This window comes from Delphinus delphis, chromosome 7 (assembly GCF_949987515.2).
Source record: "Delphinus delphis chromosome 7, mDelDel1.2, whole genome shotgun sequence".
NCBI classification, from domain to species: domain Eukaryota; kingdom Metazoa; phylum Chordata; class Mammalia; order Artiodactyla; family Delphinidae; genus Delphinus; species Delphinus delphis.
The window spans coordinates 85,973,520-85,999,122 of NC_082689.1; the positions used below are offsets into that span (position 1 = coordinate 85,973,520).

The 25,603-nt window shown below is 39.7% G+C and overlaps 1 protein-coding gene across 8 annotated transcripts in view; it reads left to right on the forward strand.

The window, feature by feature from the left end:
- GTDC1 (glycosyltransferase like domain containing 1) overlaps positions 1-25,603 on the forward strand; it is a 437,175-nt gene that overhangs the window by 388,553 nt on the left and 23,019 nt on the right. Inside the window, exon 12 of one of the 8 annotated variants that reach the window (XM_060016862.1) lies at positions 9,230-9,908. The exons of 6 other annotated variants lie outside the window; for them this stretch is intronic. In XM_060016862.1, coding sequence (XP_059872845.1) covers positions 9,230-9,265 — 36 coding nt within the window. In that variant the 3' untranslated portion in view covers positions 9,266-9,908. Of the gene's footprint in view, positions 1-315; positions 716-9,229; positions 9,909-25,603 lie in introns of those variants that run through there. One more of the 8 variants, XM_060016858.1, reaches the window with a different exon arrangement.

The window sequence follows — 25,603 nt, forward strand, 5'->3', positions numbered from 1 at the left end:
CCAGAACCATGAGGGACCTTGTGCTCTCTGGTGCTTGCAGCTATGTTCCCTGGCTTTCAGTCGGCTTGGCTTTTCCTCTGTATTTCTAATGCTGTGATATCGGGCCAGAAAAAAATGGAATCTACAGAATTGCAAAACAAAATGTGCGAGTGTGTGTGCGCGCGCGCGTGCGCGAGGTAGTTCACTGAAGATAATGAATTGCAACACTATAAACACCAAATATTAAAACTTAAAAATGTGTAAGTAATTAAGTTCTTAGGAAGCAAAATCTACTCGAACGGAGTAGTTACAGTCCTTTTTTTTTTTTTTTGTAAGAGGTTCCCCAGACTTCTGGGTGCATCACCAAACTGTCCTCCTACTCGACGAGGAGCGAGGAGCGAGCAGCTGCGATTTGGCCCAAGGCACCACCTACCCAGAGTCACTACCTAATGTATTTTACATTTCCACTGTTAATAAAGGTGGGGGGGGGGGTAGACAGGCCTTCTTCCCCCCAGCATTCTGTGTTTCCTTTTGTCGCTGCCGTCAGCTGACACATGGAAAATGTGGTGCACGGTTTCGCTTGCCTTTAATCTGTAATTAAGGATTCCTTGTCTGGGGCTGGCTACCTCTTTGCTCCTTGCCTCCCTGCCTCTCAGGTCTTCCGCCTTCGGTCGGGTTTGGCCCCGCGCCGCAGGCTGGGTGCTCGGGTGGCCCGACTGGGCCGCGGGCAGAGGAGCGGCGGCGGGGCGCGGGGGCCTCGGCCGGAAGACGCGGTCGCCTGCCCGAAAGCGCGCGCCCCGGCGCCCGCCCTGCTCGCCCTGCTCGCCCCGAGCGCCGGGGCAGCGGCGCCAGAGCCTCCGAGAGCGCGAAGGGCTGGCCGAGGGTCCGGCGGGTCCAGGGTCTGCGGGCGCTCGCCGCGCAACCTCTCCCCGGGGCCGATGTGCCCGAGCTCCGGTCCGCGGCGGCGCTCGCCCTGAGTGCCCCGCTCGATCCCGGCCAAAGCGCGTGGAGGTAGTTCTACACCTCTCCCGGCGACAGAAAACGGGACGCAGGGGGACGTCGAGGTCACGGAGTCCTCACCGAGCCCCCTCGGCGGCGCTTGAGCCCAGAACCGAGAGCCAGAGGAGCCCCGAGGCCGCGGGGCGCGTCCCAGGCGGCGGGGCCGAGCGAGCCCCGGGCGACCGCCGCGCTCGCGCTCACAACTCGCTCGGACTCCCGGGCAAAGCCGCGCCGGCACGCGTACGCCGGCGCGCTCACAGTCCGACACGCGCACACTGTCACGCACACACGCGGGCACGCATCCCGGCACGCGCGCACCGACACTCACATGCTGACACACGCACACGTGGCGGATGGCCCAGTGCTGCCCTGGCTCCCTCGCGCCGGGCTTGACTGGTCCCCCTCCGCACCTCCGGGAAGGCGGCGTAGCCTTGGCGGGCAGAACTCTTCTCTGTTCGTCTAAGTATTTTATTGTACTTGGTTCCTTGAGTCGGCCAGTCTCATACCTCAGTGAGAGAATCCGACAAAGATGAAGCAAAAAGAATGATTTCTCTCCCCGCTGTCCTTTTTAAAGAATGTAACTTAAGCAAAAACAGAGAAGGGAGTGGGGATGAGCTCGAGAACTCTCCAGGCAGGGATTCTGGCTATTAATTTTAAAATACTCCTCTTCGAATCTCTCATATATTCAGACGTGTGATTTCAATCCCACTGCCAGCCCTCAGGTCGCCTTTCTTTTCACTTCATACCTGTGTTTTGGATTGCAAACTGTTTCTCCTCCTGACCACCAATTGTTTATTTAGAAGGCGCGAAGAGGGTGGGGGACAGAGAGGTTAAGCAGTGTTTGGGTAGGAGAATATCTAGAAGTATCACATTGATTTCCAAAAAAACGTGGGAAAACGTTTAATATCATTTTGAGGCATCTATGTTTTTAAAAGGGCCTCCTTCCCGCCAGTATTACTATTTATCATTAGGTATTTATTTGCATATACACATTTAAAACTGTATGTTTAAGAGAAAAATGCCTTTTGTTCTTGGTTTCAGCAGAGCCCTTTCCTTTTCTGTCCATCTAAGTTGTAGCATACTTTCCTCTCTTCCCCACCAATAGAGATTGTAGGCTAAAGTGGTGCACTCCAATGACCAAATATAAGAAACCTTAGCCTGGAGTGTTGGTGACCATCGCTGGCACCTATCACTCAAGATTTTACCCCCTCTGGTTTGAAATGGTCCTCAAACTGTAGACCTGAACGTAGAGGTTGGTTGATTGTTTGTTTAAAATGTGAGAAGAGCAGTCCAGGAGTAAGCCGAGGTAGGGGAAGGTGGCCTCCCTAAGCCCAGCCTTGGAAGCTAGAACAAGAACACTTGGGAAGTGCATTGAGAAGAGAATGTCTCTAAACAATGATAATCAGGGCTTTCAAAAACCATAAAACAGATTGAAATATCTGATTTATTATTTATACATCCCAGGACAACTTTGCAAATCTGAGAATAGTGTTTGAAAACTGAGTGCCTTCTATTTTGTACATCAACTCAGCAGATGTGTCTCCCTTCCAAAATGTGGCCAAAGGGTTAAAACTGTAATTTTAGAAAGGAATCTCAGTAAATGACCTTAAGATCTGATACATTTCCTTTTCTTTCTGGCAATAATATCCCCCAAAGAAAAAAATACATACTTATTGATATAATGATAATGTTTCTCATTCTGAGTAGAAGTGTCAGAATGATTCCCGTTTGTGGAAGTGTTTTCAAAACTGCGAGTACACTTTCACTACTATGAGAGCTGATGAGCCAATGAAGGGGAACTTCTTTTAACTCCGTAATAGCAGGTTATACAGTAGATGAACAATGATGGTCAAATAGCCAATTATGATATAAATATCCGTTGTTTACAGAGAGGTGTTAAATGAGCCTTTGGAGTACAAAGGATTAGACCCATCTAAGCTACCATTTGTTCTTCAACCCATCATGTCTTCCCTTAAAAAGGCCAGTGCCATCGTAGGTAATATGCACACAGAACATACTTCTCTGTGTTGATTTTAGTTTGCTTTATTTCAATGCACACTGTTGTTTACTTTTTAAAATTTAAATAAATGTCAGCATTGTATAATTTCTATGTTAACAAAGCAGTGAGCAAAATCCCTTGTATGTTTATAAAATATTATTGTTTAATTCACATAGTTTAGAAATTCCAAATGTTGAGAATAGGAAGGAGGCCAAATACCATCTGTTTATAACTATGATGCATCGTAATATGTGTACTTTTAAAAGGAGTTTGGTCAATCATGCCACTAATTTATCTGCTCGGAATATGTTGAAGATTTAAAATGTAATTTACAGGATTACTTTTAGTGCGTTGCATCCAACTGTGAGTTGTAAAGAAATCGGTCTCTTCTGTTTTTCTCAAATTAATCATGTAACAACCCCAATTAATGGGGGCTGTTAAATGTGTCGCTTTTTGCTTAGCTCCAGAATTCTTCTAACTTTGGCTCAGTCTACCTTCTTGATGTTGATAAAAACTCCAAGGACAAATGAAACAAAACACTCCTAGTTGTGTCTTTCTGCCAGGAGATAGTCACTTAGAATGGGAGGCAGGGTATGATAGCTAATAATTAGCTAGCATCAGCTCTGAGAAATTACCTGTGAAATGCCCTTTGGTACTGGGTTGAAAAACAACATTTGACATTCTCTGTTTTAAAATAGTAAATGCTTGTCCCCAAGATTTCTGATTTAACTCACCTTTTATTTCAAATGCATCTAAATGCATACCATGAAACAAAGGGAGTACATTTACCTGCGATAGATGAGCAGGTTTGGGGTTTTATTTTTAAGTTAGAAAGTCAAGTTTAGTGCGAAATTCCTTGCTTTGCAAACTGGAGAAATTCAGCAACAGGGCCTTCAATTCAGGGCAGACATAGTGTCGAAGTCCAGAGGTGGCTTTAGGGTCTCCCATCAGGGGGTCTCTTTCTCAAGAAGGAGGAACTAAAAACTCTCATGTCCTGAAAAAGGTTTGGAAAATGTGATAAAAAACGTTGATTGGCAAATGATAGTTCCTAGATTGATTTTTAGCAAGGTCGAATCAGTAGAAAGCTACACCTTGAAATGCTTTTATAGACAAACACCTGCAGAAATATCAAAACACTCTCCCAGTCACCTGTGGGTGTTGTGGGTCCTTTACTTCTCAGTTTTTTCAACGGGCGCTGTGTACAGCGGCTTCTTTGTCCATTAAGCAATATCTGTTTTCTCAAACATTTTAGTTTTAGCAGCTTCCTGTAAAATTCTATCAACCTAGATTATTTACTTACACATAATTAAGAACATTAAGTGTCCCTTTTCCAAGTAAACAAGCTGAACTATATATACTTTTTAAAAAACCTAATTGTGACATTTTTTAAATCTGGATTGTTTTCCTTTCTGGTCGGATTTTTTTCCCCCAAAAATGAACCCCCTGGGTCTTTATGTTATAGAGATATGCTCAGGCTTGGTTTCCTTTGAGTTGCAATAGGAAAATGCCAGACTCTTTTTTTTCCTAAGTAATTGCTGAAGTGTAGAGAGTAGAAGAGAGAGTACAAAACAGAAAGAAATGTGAGGGATACAGAAGAAAGAAATTGGAGAAGGTGGAGGGGAAGGGAGATGAGAGAAGCAAAAGATGTAACTGGGATAAAAGAAGCTTATCAAACAGAGCTTTCAAAATTGCTTTGACTGGCCTAAGACATAATAAAATCATCATCATTTCCAAATAAAACCTAGATTGTTGCATTGAGATATTAAACAGCTATGGGAAACTCTTAAGTGAACCTTGATTGATACTTGCGGACCAGGTTTTCCATTCAAGCCCAACTTTTTTTTTTTTTGGCTGAACCCAGGCCCTCGGCAGTGAGAGCACAGAGTCCTAACCACTGAACTGCCAGGGAATTCCGTCAAGCCTAACATTTTTAAGAGAAACTTATATTAGATATCCGTATCTGCACTAGGAGGTGGGGAAGGAGGAGTAGAGACATTCTTTGCTTTTAAAGCCATACATACACAAAATAAGACTATGTATAATGCATTGTTATATGTTACCTACTGTCGGGGTAAAAATAAAGAAGATTTTAAATAGAGGAATTATTCAGAAATGCTTTCCTTCCGAATACCTTGGCTAGCAGTTAAATTCTAAACCAGTTAAGCAAGTCTTTAAATGTATAAACCCTTTGGAATCCCTAAGTCTAATGAATTGCAGTAGATATATAATTGAGATTGAAATTGGCATGTAGGTGTGCATTTCATGTTTCCTTTGGAGCTGACTTAGTACCATGGCAACAAGCCACATATGCACATAAGTCGTTGTATAGTCGTGCTATCTTGATGACCAAAATCACTTTATAAAATATACTTTAATAAGTTACTACAGAGCCTTGAAGTTAAGCCATATAATTTAACCAATACTCAGTGGGCATTTCTAGGTATCATATATAAATTGGGTAAACGATAAAAAGAAAAGCATTAAGAGTAAGAAAACGTATGGGGAAACTATTTGCTTCTTCCAATTAATCTAAAGCACGCCAGAAGGTTTTCTCATTTTGTTTTTTATGAAGAATTACTGACCCAAAGAAAAGTCAAATGAGGACTACAACTAAACAATAAAAGCAACAATAACAACAACAAATAAAAACATTGCTTTTTCTAGGAGAGAAATATGAAAAGTAGTAAATTTACCCATTTTAAGAATTAAGAAGAAAAGACATAAAATTTAATACACACAGTAAATAATAAATATTCTTCTCGTTTCATATGATGGCTAATTAAGAAAAAAAGCCCATGTGGAAAATTTGCAAGAGAGACAAATATAACAAGGTAATTAACTCTTTGCTCCTTCAGCCTTAAAGGAGAAAGAGCAGAGTAAGATTTCTTAAGTTTGAACCTGCAGCAACCTCAGAGATCAAATCTGCCTCTGCAAGAGAAATAGAAGGATTCCAGTAGCGCTCCATCTCAAGTCAAGTCTTGTTATTGGCCCCACTCTGACCTTGGCGCCCCAAAGTCTCAGTCCCCGGGTTCTTTGCTCTTTGATTGAATTCCTGCCTTTTATCACAGACAGTCAGCAGCTTCGTTCTCATGGACCTTCAGCGATGGAATTCACTATCTGGTATTCGTTCTCTTACATTTGGGTAGTCCTTGATAGTTGAGGATGTACTTTTTCATTCATCATCTAATTTAGTCTTGCTAATACCCTTCTGATATAGGTAAACCATAGCTTTAATCCCAGACTTCAGAAGCAGCTCAAAATCGTACTGCTGGTACATTGCAGAGTTGGGACTAGCAGCCGTATCACACGGTACCCGGTTTCCCCGTTTCCTTCAGACTGGACTTCATACTTTGTTCTTCATTTGAATTATGGGCGTAAGAATCAATTACAGTCACTGCCTTTGTATTGGGTGGAGAGAAGAAGGAAAAGAAGGAGCAGTAACAGAAGGAGGATGGGGAAGAAGAAAAAAAAAGGAAGAGAAAAAACAAAACAATCCCCACAGGTTTTTCTGTGAAATGGGGAAGAATAAATCTTTAAATTGCCCCCCTTCTGCTTACAGAGGTTGGTAAAGAGAGAAGCACATCCTAAAATTTGTATCATGTAAAGAAAAAACTAATTCCAAGCTATTCCAATGCTTTGTGTTTTAAAGGATAGAAACCCACTGACAGAGCTCTTTAATGAGTTCTTGGCTATGCAGGCATAGGCCACAAGGTTGATTTTGAGTACAAGATGGAGAAATATTCTGTTTATGAAATTAAAGGAATTTGGGGAAATTGAAAAAAAAAACCTGGTAGAGAGGAAAAGAAAATAGTCATAGGATGGAGAGACATGAGCTAGAACTTAACATATCCAGCAACAAATTCCCCATGGTAGGATATAGTTGATTATTAATTTTTTTTTATTAGACGGGTATATTACACTTAGTTCTCAGCTTATACTCCAATGTAATCTCCATCTGTAACCCCAAAACTCCACTGAAAATCTGAGACACAAAACTGGCTTGATTTATTTCCACATTTGGGGAATGAAGGCATAGACAAGGCAGACGAGAGTGACATTGCAGAAGGTATGATTTAAAATAAAGACGTAGAATGTTATAGAAGCAGGAAATAAGGACAGAAGATGATTAGGAGAAATGGAAGCCCCCAAGAATTAATACTAAGAAACAAGAAAACCCATAATACAGGAGATCTTGGGAAAAACCAGCTAATTTGTTGATGTTGTAGACACTTGATATTTTTGGCTGTTCAGCATCTACCTAACCTTGTATTAGAATCTAAAGTCCGATTTGAGGAATTAATTCTTTCTTACTGAATATAATCAAGCCTAGGAATTGAAACTTGCTTTGAAGAGAGGAAAAAAAGACAACACTGGAATTCAGTTCACCTGACCTAGCGCAGCCCAACCAGACTGTTTTCACCAAAAGGCAGCTGTTATTGGGTTCTGCTTCCTAACCTCCACAGCTTCTGGGGCTCCACCCAATCCCAAGCGCAGACGTCCAGCCTCCCTTTGATATGGTTCTCTATCCCTGGGATTCTGTCAGTTGCAGAAAAACAGAAAAACCTGGCTCAGCTGAGTTGCTCTGGGGAAATTATCATTTCAGAAACAAGAAATGTGGATGTAGAGTGACTGCCTCATCCCACTCTTTCATCCTGATATGTTAGCTTCTCGTTGGCTATCCTCTTATGTTCACAAGAAGGCTACAGAAATCCAGTCATCACATCTTCACCACATCCCTCTTTTCAGACACAGGAGAAGGGATTTTTCTTTCTTGCTTGGGTCTCTTTCTGCAAGTAAGGAAAGCTTTTCCCAGAAGCCCATTAGGAGAATTTCCCACACATCTCATATAAGCATAAACTGGTAGCAGGGATGGAAATGGCTTCTATTCAGTTAAGACCTAACTTGGAGCCATATGAGTGAGGGATAATTAGAGCCATGAACAAAACTAGTGTGCGGTTCACAAAGATAAGAGGGAGGAGATGACTGTTGGGTCAGTAAAACATACTTCTTCCAATAAATACATTTATGTCTTATTTATTCAGATTTGTTCTCTGCGGCTTGCAAAGAATTCTAATTAATACACTTGGTTACAGCTACCACTGGGATTATTTAAATTGTAGATAGCTTTCTATATATATATACATATATATGTATACATATATATATGACTTGCTTTTACTTTCAAAGTTCTTTTCTTTTTTTGTTCTGTTTTTATGTACGTGAAAGAATGAGTTGGATTTTAGAACTGTATTTTTTAATCTTCTCCATGTCCAGCATTTATTGATCATGACTTTAATTTCCCAGTAATAATTTCCCCCAAATCTCTAATGTCTCATTTTTACATTTATTCATACATTCCTTTCTTGTTCATTCAGAGATTCATCTCGTCATTAATTCTTCTTTTTTTCAAAAACTTGTTATGAGGTATCTAATATGTATGTGGAAGACATTGGGTTAGCAAGGAAAAACAAGCCAACAAATGTTAAACCACATTTGTGTAACTTTAAAATTAAGCATTTTTATAACATTTTTTATAACATTTTTAAAAGGGGAGCAATGGGACAAAAATGAAGCGCGCATGGACGTTCCCAGTCTTCCCTCATTTGCTAACATGGTTTCTTGTGCTCTGAGGTGAGTCCTGCCCTGAGAGTCCTGCTTTGACAGACAAGGTCTTTTGAGCTTTAGGCATGAGAATAGGGAGGAAAGGAAGAGAGAACAAAAGTTCAAAAGGTTAAATTTGGGGGAGGAGGTTATCTTGATGTGAGACTGGAATTTGAAGACAGATGTAAAGGAGCAGAAACAGCTGCGGCGTGTGAGCCACTGGACGGGGGAAGCAAAAGGATTTTTAAGGTTCTCTGTCCCCTTCATCATGTTCAAGAAAACAAATGAAGGGCTTGAGTTATTCTGAAATTATTTGTGGTTGCTGCACTATCCTGTGTTTTTATAACCATGATGTTGTTCATGGGGGTTATTGTTTTGTAATATCCAGGGCTCTATTTGATTGTGTGTGACAGAAATCAACTCACATTAATCAGGCATAAACTTTGGCTTATGTGTCAAGAAGTTTCAGGAGATGATCTTGGATATTATGAGAACTCCATCCTCTAGGATCTGGCTCAGTCTGTCTGTTTGTCTGTCTTTCTGTCTCTCTTTCTCATTCTAAGTCCCTCCTCTGCATTGTTTTCTTTCTCTAGAAGGCTATCTCAGTGTGGTGGGAAAGATGACTCATCATATTTCACATGACCTTTACAGCCTGAGAAGAGAGAATCGATCATACCTAGCATCTAAGTCAGACCCTGGTAAAAATGACACTGTCCACCCTGCCTGAGTCACTTTCCTGCACTTGTGGGAGATGAAGGAGAACCGAGCAAGACATAATTTCAGATGACTGCTCCAGTGTTACAATGGGATGACTCCTTCAATCCATATTACAAGAAACTTTCTAGCTATTGGGCAGAGGAACAAGTGATATAGGTAATATTGCATCTCTTGTTAATCAAATGTCCTCTCAGTTGAGTTATTTAGACCGCTCTATGGGGTTGAATTTTTACTTAAATTTAGTAAAATTAAATTTAGGTGTCTAGTTGTCTTTTCAAATGTTGTTCAAAGACTTACACTACAAGTAACTTTGAAATGAAAATTGATGGATGTGTAGAAAAACATGGAAATAGAGCCACAAGACAAAGTTAGAATAAATGAAACTAATATTCATCACTGGAGGAATGTTAGACTTGCACTTAAAGGTCACCTAGAAACACTCAATTCCTTTGCAGACACAAACTAAGATGGAAAAATATCCACCAAGAGATAAAACTTGTATTTCCTTTTGTTTTTAGGACACACTCAAATGAGTTGCCTGTCACATGCTAGATAGTACAATTGACACTAGAAAGAGATTGTAGGATTTCCAAGCTAGAGAGGTTCATGAGTTGTGAAAGATTATCATTCAAGTGTCAAGTATCTGTCAAAAACTACTTGTGGAAGTGTTGGCAAGAATGTGGAGGAAAGAGAACCCTCCTACACTGTTGGTGGGAATGTAAATTGGTGCAGCCACTAAGGAGAATAATGTGAAGGTTCCTCAAAAAATTAAGATTAAAACTACCATATAGGGGCTTCCCTGGCGGTGCAGTTGTTGGGAGTCTGCCTGCTGATGCAGGGGATGCAGGTTCATGTCCCGGTCTGGGAGGATCCCACATGCCGCGGAGTGGCTGGGCGCGTGAGCCATGGCCACTGAGCCTGCGCGTCCGGAGCGTGTGCTCCGCAGCGGGAGAGGCCACAGCAGTGAGAGGCCCGCGTACCACAAAACAAAACAAAACAAAACTACCATATAATCCAGCTATCTCACTTCTGGGTATTTACCAAAGAATTAGAAAAAAACTAATTCAAAACCACGTATGTACCCCTACGTTCATCGTGGCATTACTTACTATAGCCAGGATATAGGAACAACCTGAAGTCCATCAATCGAAGAATGGATAAAGAGAATGGATAAAGAAGATGTGGTACATATATACAATGGAATACCACTCAGCCATAAAAAAAGATGAAATCTTGCCATTTGTAATAACATGGATGGACCTCGAGCATATTATGCTAAGTGAAACAAGTCAGACAGAGAAGGACAATTACTGGAAGACTTCACTCATATGTGGAATATAAAAAACAAACAAAAAGGAAAGAAATGAACAAGCCAAACAAAAACAAACACGTAGTTACAGAGAACAGAGTAGTGGTTACCAGAGGGGAAAGGTTGGGGGAAGGGTGAAACAGAAAAAGAGGATCAACTGTATGGTGACAGATGGAAACTAAATTGTTGGTGGTGAGCACACTGTAGTGTATATAGACATAGAAATGTAATGTTGTATACATGAAACTTATATAATGATATAAACCAATGCTACCTCAATAAAAAAAAATTTAATAAGCAGTAAAAAAAAAAACCCAAACAAAACAAAACTACTTGTTGATTGTTATGAAAAGTTTTTAATTTCCAATGATAAAAGCATCAATTTGGGGGGTATGTTCTGAGCTTAACCAAATTCAGAATGCAAAGAGAACCCTGGTCTTCTTTTGTATGCCTAAAACTTACAAAAGCATTAAAGAGGTCAAGGTCCTGAGCCCCGGTTATATGAAGAGCTGGTGGCTAGAATGAGGTGCATAATGGTTGGTGACCAAAAATGACTCAGAAGATACTTTGGGCTCTGACTATGAAGATTTACTCTTAACCCAGAATAAAGTGGCATTTTTTTGTATTAACAAACATATTTGAATAATCTTTTGTAAGTCAACATAATAAAAAGTTACGTACGTACTGTTTGCTGTAGTTATGGTGCATTGAGTGATTATTCCCAATTCCACCCAATTTTGAATTATACAGTATACATGTATGCCCTTTTCCATGTGGCTTTGCAGTGTCTCCCACTAAAGGAAGCAGGGTGCTGTCCCCAACCCATTGATGTTGGGCTTGGCCATGTGACTTGCTTTGACCAACAGAATGGGTGGAAGTGACAGTGTGCCTTTTCCAAGCCAAGGCTTTAACAGGCATTGCATGTTCCCTCTGCTTGGACATCTGTCATTCACCATGAGAACACAATGGACTGGAAGCATATGGACATATATGAAGTAGACCTGAAACCAACCCAGCCTGCAGCTTGGAGCTCAGAGCTGAATCCTGAAATTGAGTTTTTACAAGTGACTTGCATCAACTCACAGACCCATGAGGGAGAAATAAACACTAGTTATTTTAAGTCACTGAATTTTGGAGTGGTTTTTCATGCAGCATTATTAGAGCAATAGCTGACTAATAGGGTAGTATTTCTTTCCTCTCTCTACAAGTGTTTTGAAATTGATGTTGCATCTAACAACGCATAGCATCATAGGATCAAGGAAATTCAGTAATTATACAGTTAATCATTTAATTAGAATTATGAAATTGTACAAAAATGATGCGAAGAACACAACACACAGAGACCTAATCTAATCTGAGTCAGGAAATGTTTCTCTGAGGAAATGACATTGAAGCTGAGACCTAGCTTTTGGCTAAGCAAATTTGGGGAGTATGGGGGAAGTATTCCGAGTGCAGGTAACAGTCTTCGCAAAGCCCTTGAGGCAAGAAAGAGAAGGTCATTGAGTACAGAGAGTTATCTGGAAAGCAGAGAGGAAACAGGAGAGTGCCAAGAGAAGAGAGGTTGGTGAAGTTCAGTTTACCACAGTTTTATGGGCTGAATTGTCTCCCTCAAAATTCATATATATATTTTTTAATTAATTAATTAATTTTTTTGGTTGAGTTGGGTCTTTGTTGCTGTGCACGGGCTCTCTCTAGTTGCGGCGAGCGAGGGCTTCTCTTCCTTGCGGTGTGCAGACTTCTCACTGCGGTGGCATCACTTGTTGCGGAGCATGGGCTCTAGGCCTGTAGGCTTCAGTAGTTGTGGTTCATGGGCTCAGTAGTTGTGGCACGTGGGCTCTAGAGCGCAGGCTCAGTAGTTGTGGTGCACCGGCTTAGCTGCTCTGAGGCATATGGGATCTTCCCGGACCAGGGCTGGAACCCTTGTCCCCTGCCCTGGCAGGTGGACTCTTAACCACTTTGCTACCAGGGAAGCCCAACATTCATATATTGATGTCCTTAACACCCAGTACCTCAGAATGATTTGGAGCTAAGGTGTTAAAGTGGTAATTAAGTCAAAATGAAGTCATTAGGGAGAGTCCCAAAGTCAATCTGACCGATGTCCTTTAGAAGAGGAGATTAGGACACAGACACATATTTTAATGCTTTATTTTTCTTTTCTAATGTTTTAAACATTTAAAATTTATATATTTTACAGTCTCTCTGTTACAGCTCTATTATCTGAAATTCCTTGGGGTTTAATTCTGCTGTGTTTACTCTTTCCTGTGTCTCTCAAGGTGGATTGTTACCTTGTATGTGTTGTAATTTTGAACGGTGAGCTCATTTTTGGTAGGCTTCATCTGGAGACATCAAGTGTGGCCTGTGATGAGGTTTTATTACACCAGATTTTTTTCTCAGTTTGCTTCTGCTGGGAATACACTGAATCTCAATATGGAGTGTTCAGGGCCATGTGGTTGACACGAAGCTCATTTGAGGTACGTGTCTATGATCACAATTTCTCTGGAAAGGCTTATTTTCTACCCTGTACCCGGGCCTCAATAGCTTGCTTCCTTGTTTTCTCTTTGTGCTAGTGTGCAGATTATTTCTCCTCTACCATTTCACGGAAGGGGAAGCCCTAAATGATCCTGGATTTATGTAGGAGGTTCAGTTTCAATCCCCACCTCCCTGCAGAATTTCCAAGGTCTTGTCTTCTGTGTCTTTCTGAGAATGAAAGTGAAAACTCCTAGGTTTCTGAGACATAACCCCACCCTAGTCCACCCCAGCTCCTGTACTGCCTAGTTAGTTCATGTGGTTACTACTTGGGCTCTCAGTTCCTTCTTTCTTTTGGCCCCTGGTGATTTCTCTTGCTTTCCCGCAAACTCAACTCTGGATTGAAGAGGATAAGGAAAACATTACATGGAAAAACTTGATTGGTACTCCTTCCCCTTCCTGAATAACTCATTTCTAAAGCCATTAGGTGAGACAGAGCAGGATTGGAGAATATCAGGGTCCAAGGAGGACGAAGAGAACATCTAGTCAAGGATGGTAGGCAAAAAAGCATGAGGAATCAGCCTGAACAGGGCGAGAAGGTGTCCACACAGGGGAGTCAGAGCCCAAACAGGGAGAAGAGGGCATCTGTGTGTGGGAGGGGATCATAGCAGGGATGGGAGATTGGTTGCATAAAGTGAGGTTGGTTGCATAAGTAAATATTTGAAGAATTATGGAAGCTTGTCTTCTCACTATTAGAGATGGGGTTACATATACAGAAAGGGAGAAAATTAGAAACATGTGATTGGAGGTATAAGCATGAACTTGTGGTTTTCAGTATCTATAGATAAATATAGATAGATTTCAATTTCTATAGATAGAAATAAATATAAATGTAACTATATGGTACACATATATATATATATAATTCCTGGCTCTATATGGGAAGCAGCAACGCTCCAAAAACAATGAACATACATAGCGCCCAGATCTTGGCTTCCAAATACCATATTCCATTAAGGGAAAAAAAAAAGGAAATTTTTAGAGAAATGCCTGATTCTGGGGCTGGGGGAGAGAAAAAGTACAAGAAAAACCTGGAACTTCTACCATAAACCAAAGAAGTGTTAAAAAAAAAAATGATGGACACATATCAAAAGGGCCTAGATGTCAGCTTAACTGAACTCCTACTAGCCACATTGGACATAATTTGAGTATTCAGATGGATAGTAACATGATAGTACCTCATAGAATTTACAATATTAAGTAAAATAAGAGACCATACCGGCATAAATCAATGAATGAATGAATGAATGAATGAATTTAAAGTTTGTTGAGGAACAGGATATTTACATGGTTTCAGAGTACCTCCCCACAAAGGGGGGAAAGTAACTTTATGGTGGAAGAGCCTGGAAGACATCACTTTTATCAAGTGGTGACAGTGAACATCAGCTATTGAAACCATGCATGACCTGATCTGCTTCTTTGAGAGGAACACAGCATCACTTCTGTGATACTGTGACCTGAATCCAGTCCTGAGGAAACTTCAGGCAAATTTAAGCTGAGGGAAATTCTACAAAGTAACTGGACTCATCTTCGAAACATCAAAGTCATGAAAGTCCACCATAGACTGAAGAATATTCCAGACTGAAGGAGACTAAAGAGACATGACAAGCAATGCAGTGTGTGATTCTGAAGTGGATCCATTTCATTACAAAAAATCTTGTTGCATCAATTGGTGAAACTGGAATGTGGTCTGTGGACCAAAGGGCAGGAGTGTATCAAAACGTATTTCCTGGTTTTGTTGTGTTGCAGTCAGTAGGAGGATGTTCTTATTTGTAGAAAACACACATTAAATTGTTTGGGGCTAATGGACCTTCTGGTCAGCAGTTTATAAGTATTCAGGAAAAACAAGCTATTTATACTGTATGTCTAGCTTTTTTGCTAGAAAAAAAAAGGAATTTTTGATTGTTTCAAAATTTAAAGTGACCAATAGCAAAATAAAAAAAATATGTGATGTAGCTTAAGTAGTACTAACTATTCTATTCAACAAACTAGAAAAAAAAAAATCCAGCCAACTAAACTCTAAGAAAATAGGGGAAAGAAATAAAGGATCAAACAACAAAATTAATGAAGTAGAAGACAAAAAAGCAAGAGAGAGAGGATACATAGGGACCCTTCTTCACCATTGGGCAGCTACTAGGACTTTTGTCCTTACTTGCATGAGCAATGGATGCTCTTGCAGAAAGAGAGGTTCTGAGACAGTTCTCAGATTTTGAATTTCAAAACCCTGGGCCTTTGTGTATCAGACGTGCCCTAAAGATCTGAAATCATGATATTAACGTCACAAACAAAAGATTTGGGAAAAATAGATGAAAATTCAGTGTATTTCACCATATATTAAATGAAGTCTCTATAGGTTAAGGAAGAGAAGAAAAGGAGAAAATGGTCAGAAGGAAAGCACAGAGTTTAAAGACTGGTGGTGTCTCTGAAAAGGGACTTTGGCTCTGATCTTCCTTCACCTGACCTGGAAGAAATGTCCATGGTTAGCAGAATCTGGGAGCAGAGAGCTAGCTGCTCTTGTATCTTGGGGGAACCCAGGATCCTCTAGCCTCACAGGTTCCCTGTGCCCACCACAGTGCAGGAGCAGTAGAAGAGAGAGATGGCTGTGAGAGTGTTCAGATAACCAATCAGAGAGAGCCTCTGTGTTCCTGATATCCCACCGAGTCTCTGAAAGAACCACGTAGTTGCTATAGGCCCAGAAGTCTAAGAATATTTAACCTAACAGGTTAGGGTTAGGGTTGGCTTAGACAAATTAATAAGGTCCAGATAGGATGGTGACATCTCAGAGACTTGCATGGATCAACCCTGGAGGACCAGAATTGGTAACACATCTCTTAGTGAATGTCAGCGTGAATAGATGATGGTTCCCATCCTAGCATCCTGTTTATTTGTAAACTATTCTGAACATAGTCCCCAAGTTATTAGATAGGTGGATGGATGAACGGCTGGCTGGCTGGCTGGATAATAAAAGGGCAATTTCTAAATTATATCAGTCTAAAAGCTGCTGTGTTATAGAATTTCATACCGCTAAGAATGCCACTAAGAGAATAGCCAAATTGCCCTCATTTACTCATGCCCATCCTGGCACTGCTTTCCAAGTTCAGCAGCAACTAAGACTGGGAGAAGAATAGGTTCTAATATCATTTTCATCTGCAGCTGAAATAGCCCCAGAGTCAGTAGATAAAGCAAGTGCCTTTGCAAAACAGTACATTAGGGAAGAAATACCATTGGAAGTTTCAGACACTAAAAAGTATTTTTTAAAAAAGACATTTCTTCCGTGTTTGCTTGTTTACTAAAGACAAATAAAAGGCATTTGAATTATTTTCTGCCCTGTTTGGAATCTTCTCTTTTTATCTTGGCCTTACCAGGTTTTTATTTGTATACTTAGGGAGATCTTTATGGAAGGAAAATTGTAATTCTAAAGCAGTCTGCAAACAAACACTCACACAGCATAACCAAACCACAATTTTATGCAGATTTTTTTTCTCTCTCTTGGATTCTGAGTTCTTAAAGGAAAATGTGGATGCAGTGGTGTGTCACAACTGCTATTAGAGAAGTCCAAGGGAAAAGAGTACAACATGGTGATCAGCCTTGGCAGTCTCCACATACAGCGTGATTATATTGTAATACTGTTTGATGCAATGATATGTTTGATCAGTTTCAAGAGATGAATATCACCTCACTTCAAACAATATGATACAGTCTCATTGTGTGGAATTATGGCCTCTGTCAATCAGCATATGGCATAAGCCTTAAAGTGCCATCTTTGGGGAATGTTATAAAAATGATTGCAACACTTGCATTAATTAGTAAGTTTTTGCTCTAAAACCAAGCAAAACCTGTTAAGGCAATTTATCTGCTATATCTCTGTTCATTTTTGTTATCACAGAAACATGTATATAAACCCACCCATGCAAACACTCAGCCGATTAGCTCAACTTACTAGAACAGCCATGCTAAAAAAAAAAATCCTAGTGTGAGTATGAGCTCCCCTCCCCCGTATAAATCAGTAAGCTCTATTTTCTCTATTTTGTTTTATGGTCCCCAACATACCCTTACTTTGAGCCAACTATCCTATCAAAGTGAATGGTGGGTGCAAAGTAAAGGCAAACATGAAATTATCACGAGGTCTATGGTCTTGACAAGACAAACTCAAAATTTAAGCTCGACAAATGACAAATAAATGGCGGGTATACATGTTTAGACAGAATAAATACAGATTAAGAGTCCTTTGAATGTCATTAATTTCACTTTGTCAATGTTAATTGTTAGATACGTTTTGAGGGAAGAAGAATTACAATCATTTTTTTACCTTAGGTATGGAATATTTTCCCTCTTGGTGTTTCTGTGTTATCCACTAATTTGCCATTGTCACCCAGTTATACTATTATTTCAATTTTCCCCAATAATACATAATTTGAGAAGATACTGGTTTGACATGGTACATACTGATTTGACCTGAGACTTAACACACTTTCCCAAGGTGGTTAACCCCCCCCCAGATTCAACTGTGTTTGTTGACAGTGTATGTGTCACTGGAGTGTTGTGAGCCTTTTCCCGGGAAATTCCTCTCCCACCGTGTCTCCAGGCCTTCCCCTTTCCAGTTTTCCCCAGTGTCCTCTATTCCTGTTATCAACTGAGGAACCACCTGCTGTGGTAGGCAGCCTCCTACGGTGGTCCCCAATGATCCCTGACTCCTAGTATTCACTAACTTGTGTAATCACCTCTCCTTGAACCTAGTGACTTGCTTTTAATGAACAGAGTGTGGACAAAGTTATTGGATGTCTCTTTCATGATTAGGTTATAAAAGACCATGACTTCTGTCTTGCTAGCAGGGTCTGTCTCTGGCTGGCTTTGAGGAACCAAGTTTCCATGTTGGAGAGCCCCATGTGGCCAGGAAACGAGAGCAGCGTCTGGCCAATGGCCAGCGAGAAACTGAGACTCTCATTCCGATAGACTAGGAAAAACTGAATCACAACTACTAATGTGAGCTCGGAAGCAGATCCTGCCTCAGCTAATGTGACTGTGGTACCAGCTGACTTAGATAATAGCCTCCTGAGAGGCCCTGAAGAAGGGGACCCTGCTAGGCTGTGCCTGGGTTCTAAACCCACAGAAACTGTGAGATAGTAAATGTGTGTGGTTTTAAGTCACTAAATTTTGGGTTTGTTTGTTGTATAGCAATAGACAACACAACTACCATGTCTTAGTGAACATATTTGGTAGCTCACTGTGGTGAGTAGTAAAATAGTGCAGTGGGACTACAATCCTTCACACTGATGCCTTCAAAACATAGACTTCATACTCATCGGCAAGCTATGCGGAAGAGCTGACCCAGCCTGCAAAGAAACACGTGAAGTCTCTAAGACCTTCCTGCAAATACCTTTCCATTATTCATGGGCAAGAAATATTGACCAGTGTTTACTCTTTGGGATAGGATTGTAAGCTTTGAAGTATAAAGGTGCTATTTCTTTTTCCAAGGCAAGATTTGGCACATACACTTACTGGGACTAGAGAAATATAAAATGGTTTTTATTCATGTCGTGAGTGCTGTATTCTTAGACACATCTCTCTGGTTTCACAGATTTTTTCACACCACTATATCATGTCAGCAGCTTCTTGAGTTCTAGACTTCATGGTAGAATTGCTAACAATCCCGTTAGAGACTTCATAAAACTTAGAGGTAGGTGGTCTTATTAGCAGTAGCTGATATGATCTGAAGACTTGTTCCGGCAACAGGGTTATATAATTTGTGAATTATGTTATCATTTACTCAGTTATCCACATTAATAGAGGGGAACCATGATGAAACTATTTAGTCAATAATCAAACACATTTTATTTTGAGATTTCATCGATTTATACATACATATTAGATCTCTCCTAGGTATGTTCAACCTAATATTAAGATCTTCTTGTTTCTTTGATTCATACCTAGTGCTGGTACAAAGAGAAGAAAACCCAGCTGAGTAGAATAGGGGAGTTAATTTAGTACTGAACATGTTTCATGGGTGGGACATGTGTGATTTATCAAGAATTGATTGATTTTAAAAGGTCCCTAAATAGTCTAGGACTTAAAACAACAATGGAAAAACAATAACAACCACCACCAGTAAGGCTTCTTTCCTTATTAGGTTAACAAGGATTTCTAAATGAATTACATCCAGGCAAGGTGATAGAGAAAATGGCTTATACACAGTTGGTGGGAGTATAAATTGGCATGACCTTTTTTTCTAGAATAATTTAACAACATGCTTTAACATTTTAAGTCCATTTCACGTCTAGGAATTTATGCCAAGAAAATAAATCTGAACTTGCAAAGATGTTAAAAGAAGTTTATTGAAGCACTGTTTATAAGAATAAGAATTGACTGCAACCTAAATACTTGTCAATAGGATGAAACACACGATGATATATACAAAATGGAGGCTACCATAGCCAGTTAAAGGGGAACACTTGTGTCATGGAAAGGCATCAGAAATATACTGTTAATTTTTTTTTTTTTTTTTGCTGTACGCGGGCCTCTCACTGTTGTGGCCTCTCCCGTTGCAGAGCGCAGGCTCAGCGGCCATGGCTCACGGGCCCAGCTGCTCCGCGGCATGTGGGATCTTCGCGGACCAGGGCACGAACCCGTGTCCCCTGCATCAGCAGGCGGACTCTCAACCACTGTGCCACCAGGGAAGCCCTATAATGAGATATTTGAATATTTTCCAGTGAGCATGTATTATTTATAAGTCAGAAAAGATAGCTATTTTCACTTTGAAAAAATTCTAGACATTAATTTTTGCTTTTTCTGTTTTGGCCACTGAAAAAAAAAATCAACCCATAATCATCTCTTTCTTCTTGTCCTCCAGGTGCTCATCTAGTTTTCATTCATTAGCTCAGCTAACATTTATTAAGCACCTATCATGTGTCCTGTGATAGTCACTGAATTAACAACAATAAACAAGAGTCTCTGACTCTAATGAAAAAGACACGTGAAATTTCATGTGAAATAAAGTGTGTAAATGCTCCGTTAGAGCAGATGTAAGATAAGGTGGGGTGGAGAAGGGAGTCATCAATTTAAAATTATGGAACAATTCATGAATTTGTGCATCATCTCTGTGGGTATTTCTTCCACTACAAAAGTATAAATGTCTGGAGACTGATTCTATAACATACACTTTTAAAATAATCTCTTCAGTTTCCAGAATCTTGATGATGGTGTGCCAAGTGTTGAAAGAATACCTTTATGTTCAAGTTATTCATTTGCTAGAGTAGTGGGTTTTGAATGTTTTGGAATTCAAGACTAGAGTTCCAATACAAGAATATGCAGTGGCACGTTGGAATGGATTTAAAAATTTAAAGCACTCCACAAGTAAGCAATAACTTCAAGGTCTTAGGGTGTCTTTGAAAGTATCCAGGGTATCAAGATAAGCTAGTTCACATAGTTCCCCCTGAGCACGGAGCCAGTGTTCAAGCAGAATGTTTATATTCTAATAACACCTCAGAGATTAGCTATATTTGTTTGAACACATATGTAATCCATATAGAATATATATGTAAATACACTCACATAAGCATATTTGGGAATCAGAGATTTAGTAACCATGCCCTCCTTTCATTACTGATTTGAAGTTTTTTATCTATCACAAAGGGCTAATTGTTCGGTAGAGCGCCTACCTCAGTGAACATTCCATCAGGACACACACGAATAGGAGCTCGTTAAACAGCTTAAAGCAGACCAGAATCTGACCTGGGAAGGGTGGGCTTCTGGCTCAGCTGTTTCAGTGGAGACCCTGTAAGGATGCAGAACCCTCAAAAACGTATTGTCTGTTTGCTTCCAGTAGAGCTAGTCAGTTCAGTTGAGATCTTTGTTGAGTTTTTTTAAGGGACTTCAGGTAGCTGGGAGGAAAACTCATTGGGGTGTTTCATTCAAGGAGTACTTGCCCCAAAGATTTTTATGCTTTACCCACAGAGATTGACTTAATCTGCCACTTTCTTCATTTTCCTATCATTAATCAGATGACATACAGGTAGAAGAACAGACGAGGAAGAGAAGTAAAAGAAGACATGAGTGAAGAAGAGAAGAAAAAAACTGAATATGGTAGAAGGATCAGTTTCCCCATCTATCACTATGAGAATTTTAGGATATTCATGGTCAATAGTGACCACACTTGAAAAAGATTTCTTTGGGATGAATCCCGCTATGTGCGACTTAGGTGTTAAAAACAAGACAACAGGCCCCAAATGGGATAACTTATGCTAAGCCCCACATCACCAAACTGAGACTTAATTACAGTTTTGGCTCTCCCAGAAATGGAATCTTAAGCCAGGAATCTCCAGATTAGCTAATAATAACTAATAATCTCCAGATTATTAGTTACATAATCTGCCTGGTAGCTCCCTGCCATCCCCTAAAGGAAAGTAACCTTGCAATAACAACCCACTTTTTGGCCTAGTATAATTTCTTTATTCCTGCTCCCTTTTTTTTTTTTTTTTTTTTTGCGGTACGCGGGCCTCTCACTGTTGTGACAGGGGACACGGGTTCGTGCCCCGGTCTGGGAGGATCCCACATGCCGCGGAGCGGCTGGGCCCGTGAGCCATGGCCACTGGGCCTGCGTGTCCGGAGCCTGTGCTCCACAACGGGAGAGGCCACAGCAGTGGGAGGCCCGCGTACCGCAAAAAAAAAAAAAAAAAAAAAAAGTGTGTGACTTGCCAAAAAATGGATTGGTATTAATGATAAAAATTACATTAGAATTAATGCATTCATTAATGATCTACTAATCAATATCAATTGAAGGTTTATTATTTTAAGGAGGATGGCCAATTAGCAGTTTGACACCATGAAAAAGAGATAACCAACTGACTGACGGATCCCCATCAAGTTTAATTTTAATTTGTTTTAAAAGTATCTTCTTGAGGAATGAGTTTAAATGCACACCACTCTTTCTCCTTTCAGCAAATGAATATATAAGTTGTTTAAAAAACATATCTCAATGACCAAGAATGAAGTCTGGCATATGTAACAAGAAATGAGCACATCTTCTAAATGGGCTCGATGGTATGGTCTAAGTCCTATTATATAGAATTTATATGGTCTAAATCTATAACTGGATTGCTCTTTAAATTAAGTGAATTTGTATGTCCGCTTTCCCTTAATGGAATCGGTTTTGATATACTCTTTGTTCGTGCTGTTACGGCTGCAGTCTAAGGGTTCTTTGTATTAACTTTTTAAAGTTACATCACAAAGGGGTTTTAAGATTTCCCAACAGGCTTCTATTTAACCAAAGCTTTTGATCTCAAACCTGCTGGGGACTAGTGAAATCCTTACCAATTCTCCAGGAACTTCTCACTATTGGAATTTGAAAAGACCCACCTGAAGGACTGAACTCCCAGTATGGTTTCAGCCACCCTTCAGATCACGCTATTCAGGCAGCTGGCGAGGGGGTCTATGCACCCTTTGTGATCGGCTAAGCGGTCTAAGGTGTCCTTTGCATGAGTTGCACTCCCGAGGAAATAAAAACCAGGAGGACACAGACCTATATACCTTATTTCCTGCTATCTTCAGTTAAAGGCGGATTGCAGGGGGTCTGCTTAACATCCTTTGCTACCTAAATACCTTTTGGACATGGGAACTCAATAAAAGAACTTTCATTGCATCCATTACCCTACTGCGGTGCATAACAAATTAGATTTAAAAGGCTACTTTTTTCCCCCTTACAGCTATTTCCAACATTTTCTTTAAAATTTCAATTTAGTGTCTAGTGCCAGAATATTCTATAATATATTTTAAAACTCTATAATACCAATTATGCCAACTGAACCCTATTTCCAAAGAATTAGGCTTCTATTCTTATAGAAAAATTGTAGTTTAGAATTAAGATAAGGTAAAAAATAAAATAAAATGAAGATAAGTTAGAAAATTATGTTTAAAACAGGTTAAATATAAAACTATATAACGCAAATATTGTTCTTGGATAACTCTTTTTAAAATATAAATGCATTAATTTTTTATTTGGCTCTAAATTCCCACTTTTTGAAAAAATTTGCATTTGAGGTTGAAAAATATCAATGCCACATATTAACCTATTTTTAGAAAGGGTGAAATAAAATTCTCAATGATAATATTTAAATACTTTTATGTATTTTATCTTAAAACTCCATTGTGCAGAGGTTTTAGGGCATGTAAACAACACAGGACGCAGAAGGCAAATACAACTTTGTAAAGAACACAATATTTGCAGCTGTGTGTGAGAACGGATTTGCCTATGGATGGACCACTTCTCCTGTGTAAATATTTATCTTTACCCTTCTATTAATGCGGTGTCAAACCTCTTTATTATTCAAAAACAATTTTTGGACTCTGTCTTGATAGAGATGGATATTACTGTCATTGCATCAGATGTTATGATCCCTGACAAAGCCTCAAATTAGCTATATGCCAAAGAACTAGAAAGAAATGTATAAGTATTTCCAGAAGCTGTAAAAGATTTGCCATTCAGTGCTCACTGCTTGAGGGCATACTCTCTCACACCACACATGTACCATCTATTACCAGACATTAGAGGCACTTGCTATCAGTATGTTTTTTTGTCCTCTTTGTGCTCTGGTGTAACTACAGAAAAGTAGCCTGGAACCATCTCAGTTCTGAATATGTGGTAGAGTGGTCAGGCTATGTTCAGTCTGGGTTTCAGAAACACTGTTACCACACCTGTAGAATATGACATAATTGTTCCATTTCTCGACTTATTAATTTTGATAAGCACTTGTTACACATCTGATTGGTAGATATTTATGAGTAGCTGCCTGATGGACTATTATGTTCTGCAGTTAATAATAACTGATTATAGGAAGACAAGATGCTATGAATTCTTTCTCTGGACAAAGAGGGGCTCAAAGACTTGCAGAACTGTGAGAATCATGGGAAATATGGAAAAAAAGATTTCTGATATTTATGAATAATATAAGTGTTACTTATGTTGTGTTACAGTAATCCCCTGCTTCTTTGTAAAAAAAAAAAAAAAAAACTATGCATTTTTATTGCATAGATAAGAGACTTAATAAAATATTTCTCATGATCCCAAATTTATTCTCATTCACTTTTACTCACAGTGTGAGTAGTTAGAATTTGGGGGGTGATTACTCTGCCATATCTATCATTTAAAAGATGTGGGCTTCCCTGGTGGCGCAGTGGTTGAGAGTCCGCCTGCCGATGCAGCGGACGCGGGTTCGTGCCCTGGTCCGGGAAGATCCCACATGCCGCGGAGCGGCTGGGGGCCCGTGAGCCATGGCCGCGAGCCTGAGCGTCCGGAGCCTGTGCTCCGCAACGGGAGAGACCACAGCAGTGAGAGGCCCGCGTACAGCAAAAAAGAAAAAGAAAAAAAAAAAAAAAGACGCGTATCACCTTTGATTAGAAAACTGTACTTCCAAAATACAGCCTGTAGAAATACTCACAACTTTATACTTAGAAGTCCACTAGTGTGTGATGTATGAGAGTAAAAATTGTAATCACGCTAAATGTCCACCAACATGAGGTTGCTAATAAGATACTGCACATCCATGGTAGCAGCACTGTCGTGGTTGCATGCCTACCAGTGCCAGGCAGTAACTCCTCATCCTGGGTGACAACCATTTCACGGAGGTATTGTTAATATCACACCTTACAAGTTGAGAAAGTGGATTACAGAGAAAATAAGCAACTTGTCAAAGTCAGAGAATTACTAACAGTGAAGCTAGGATTCAAACTCAACCAAGACATTTGGCTGCAAAGCCATAAACTTAACCCACTAATATTTGTATATTTTATAGAACACTCATATAACCCACTAATATGTGTGTATTCAAAGAATGAGATAGTTTTAGAGATCATGAAATGAAAAAAAGTCTAAGAAATATTAGATACAGTTTGGTAAAAATTATGTCTGTATACATTAGAATATGGAGAGAAAAGTTTGAAGGACTATTCACCAGGCTGTTTATATTAAAATGTCTGTGGTTAGACTTTTATTTTCTACTTTATATATTTCTTTAATATTTAGATATCTTATAACTTTGTATAATAAAAACAATACAGTTCTTTAAAATATCAACATATAAGTAGGAGAATCAATAAAATTAATAAATTATTGTGTCAACATATGCAGCATCATTTCAAGATCTCAAGTGCTGGCATTCAATTTGGCCTTTTTTAAACAAAGCATAAATAAATTATATCACATAGAATTTTCATACTACGGACATTAATTATTGCAGTCTGTCTTGGGGGAGGATGGTGTTCTATGGTGAAGAAAGCTGTACCACCAAGACCTTTTTCCTTGTGTAAGCAAGTTTTGCAAGTGACTTGTCTTATAACTATTGAATAAAAGTCCTGTTTTATCAATAGAGTTATACATATTTTTATTTCACATTCTTTATATTAGAACACAATTATTTATTCTTTTAAAGGAGGATTGTCACAATGTTTCTAATACATAAAAACGCTTCCTACTTTTGCATTTG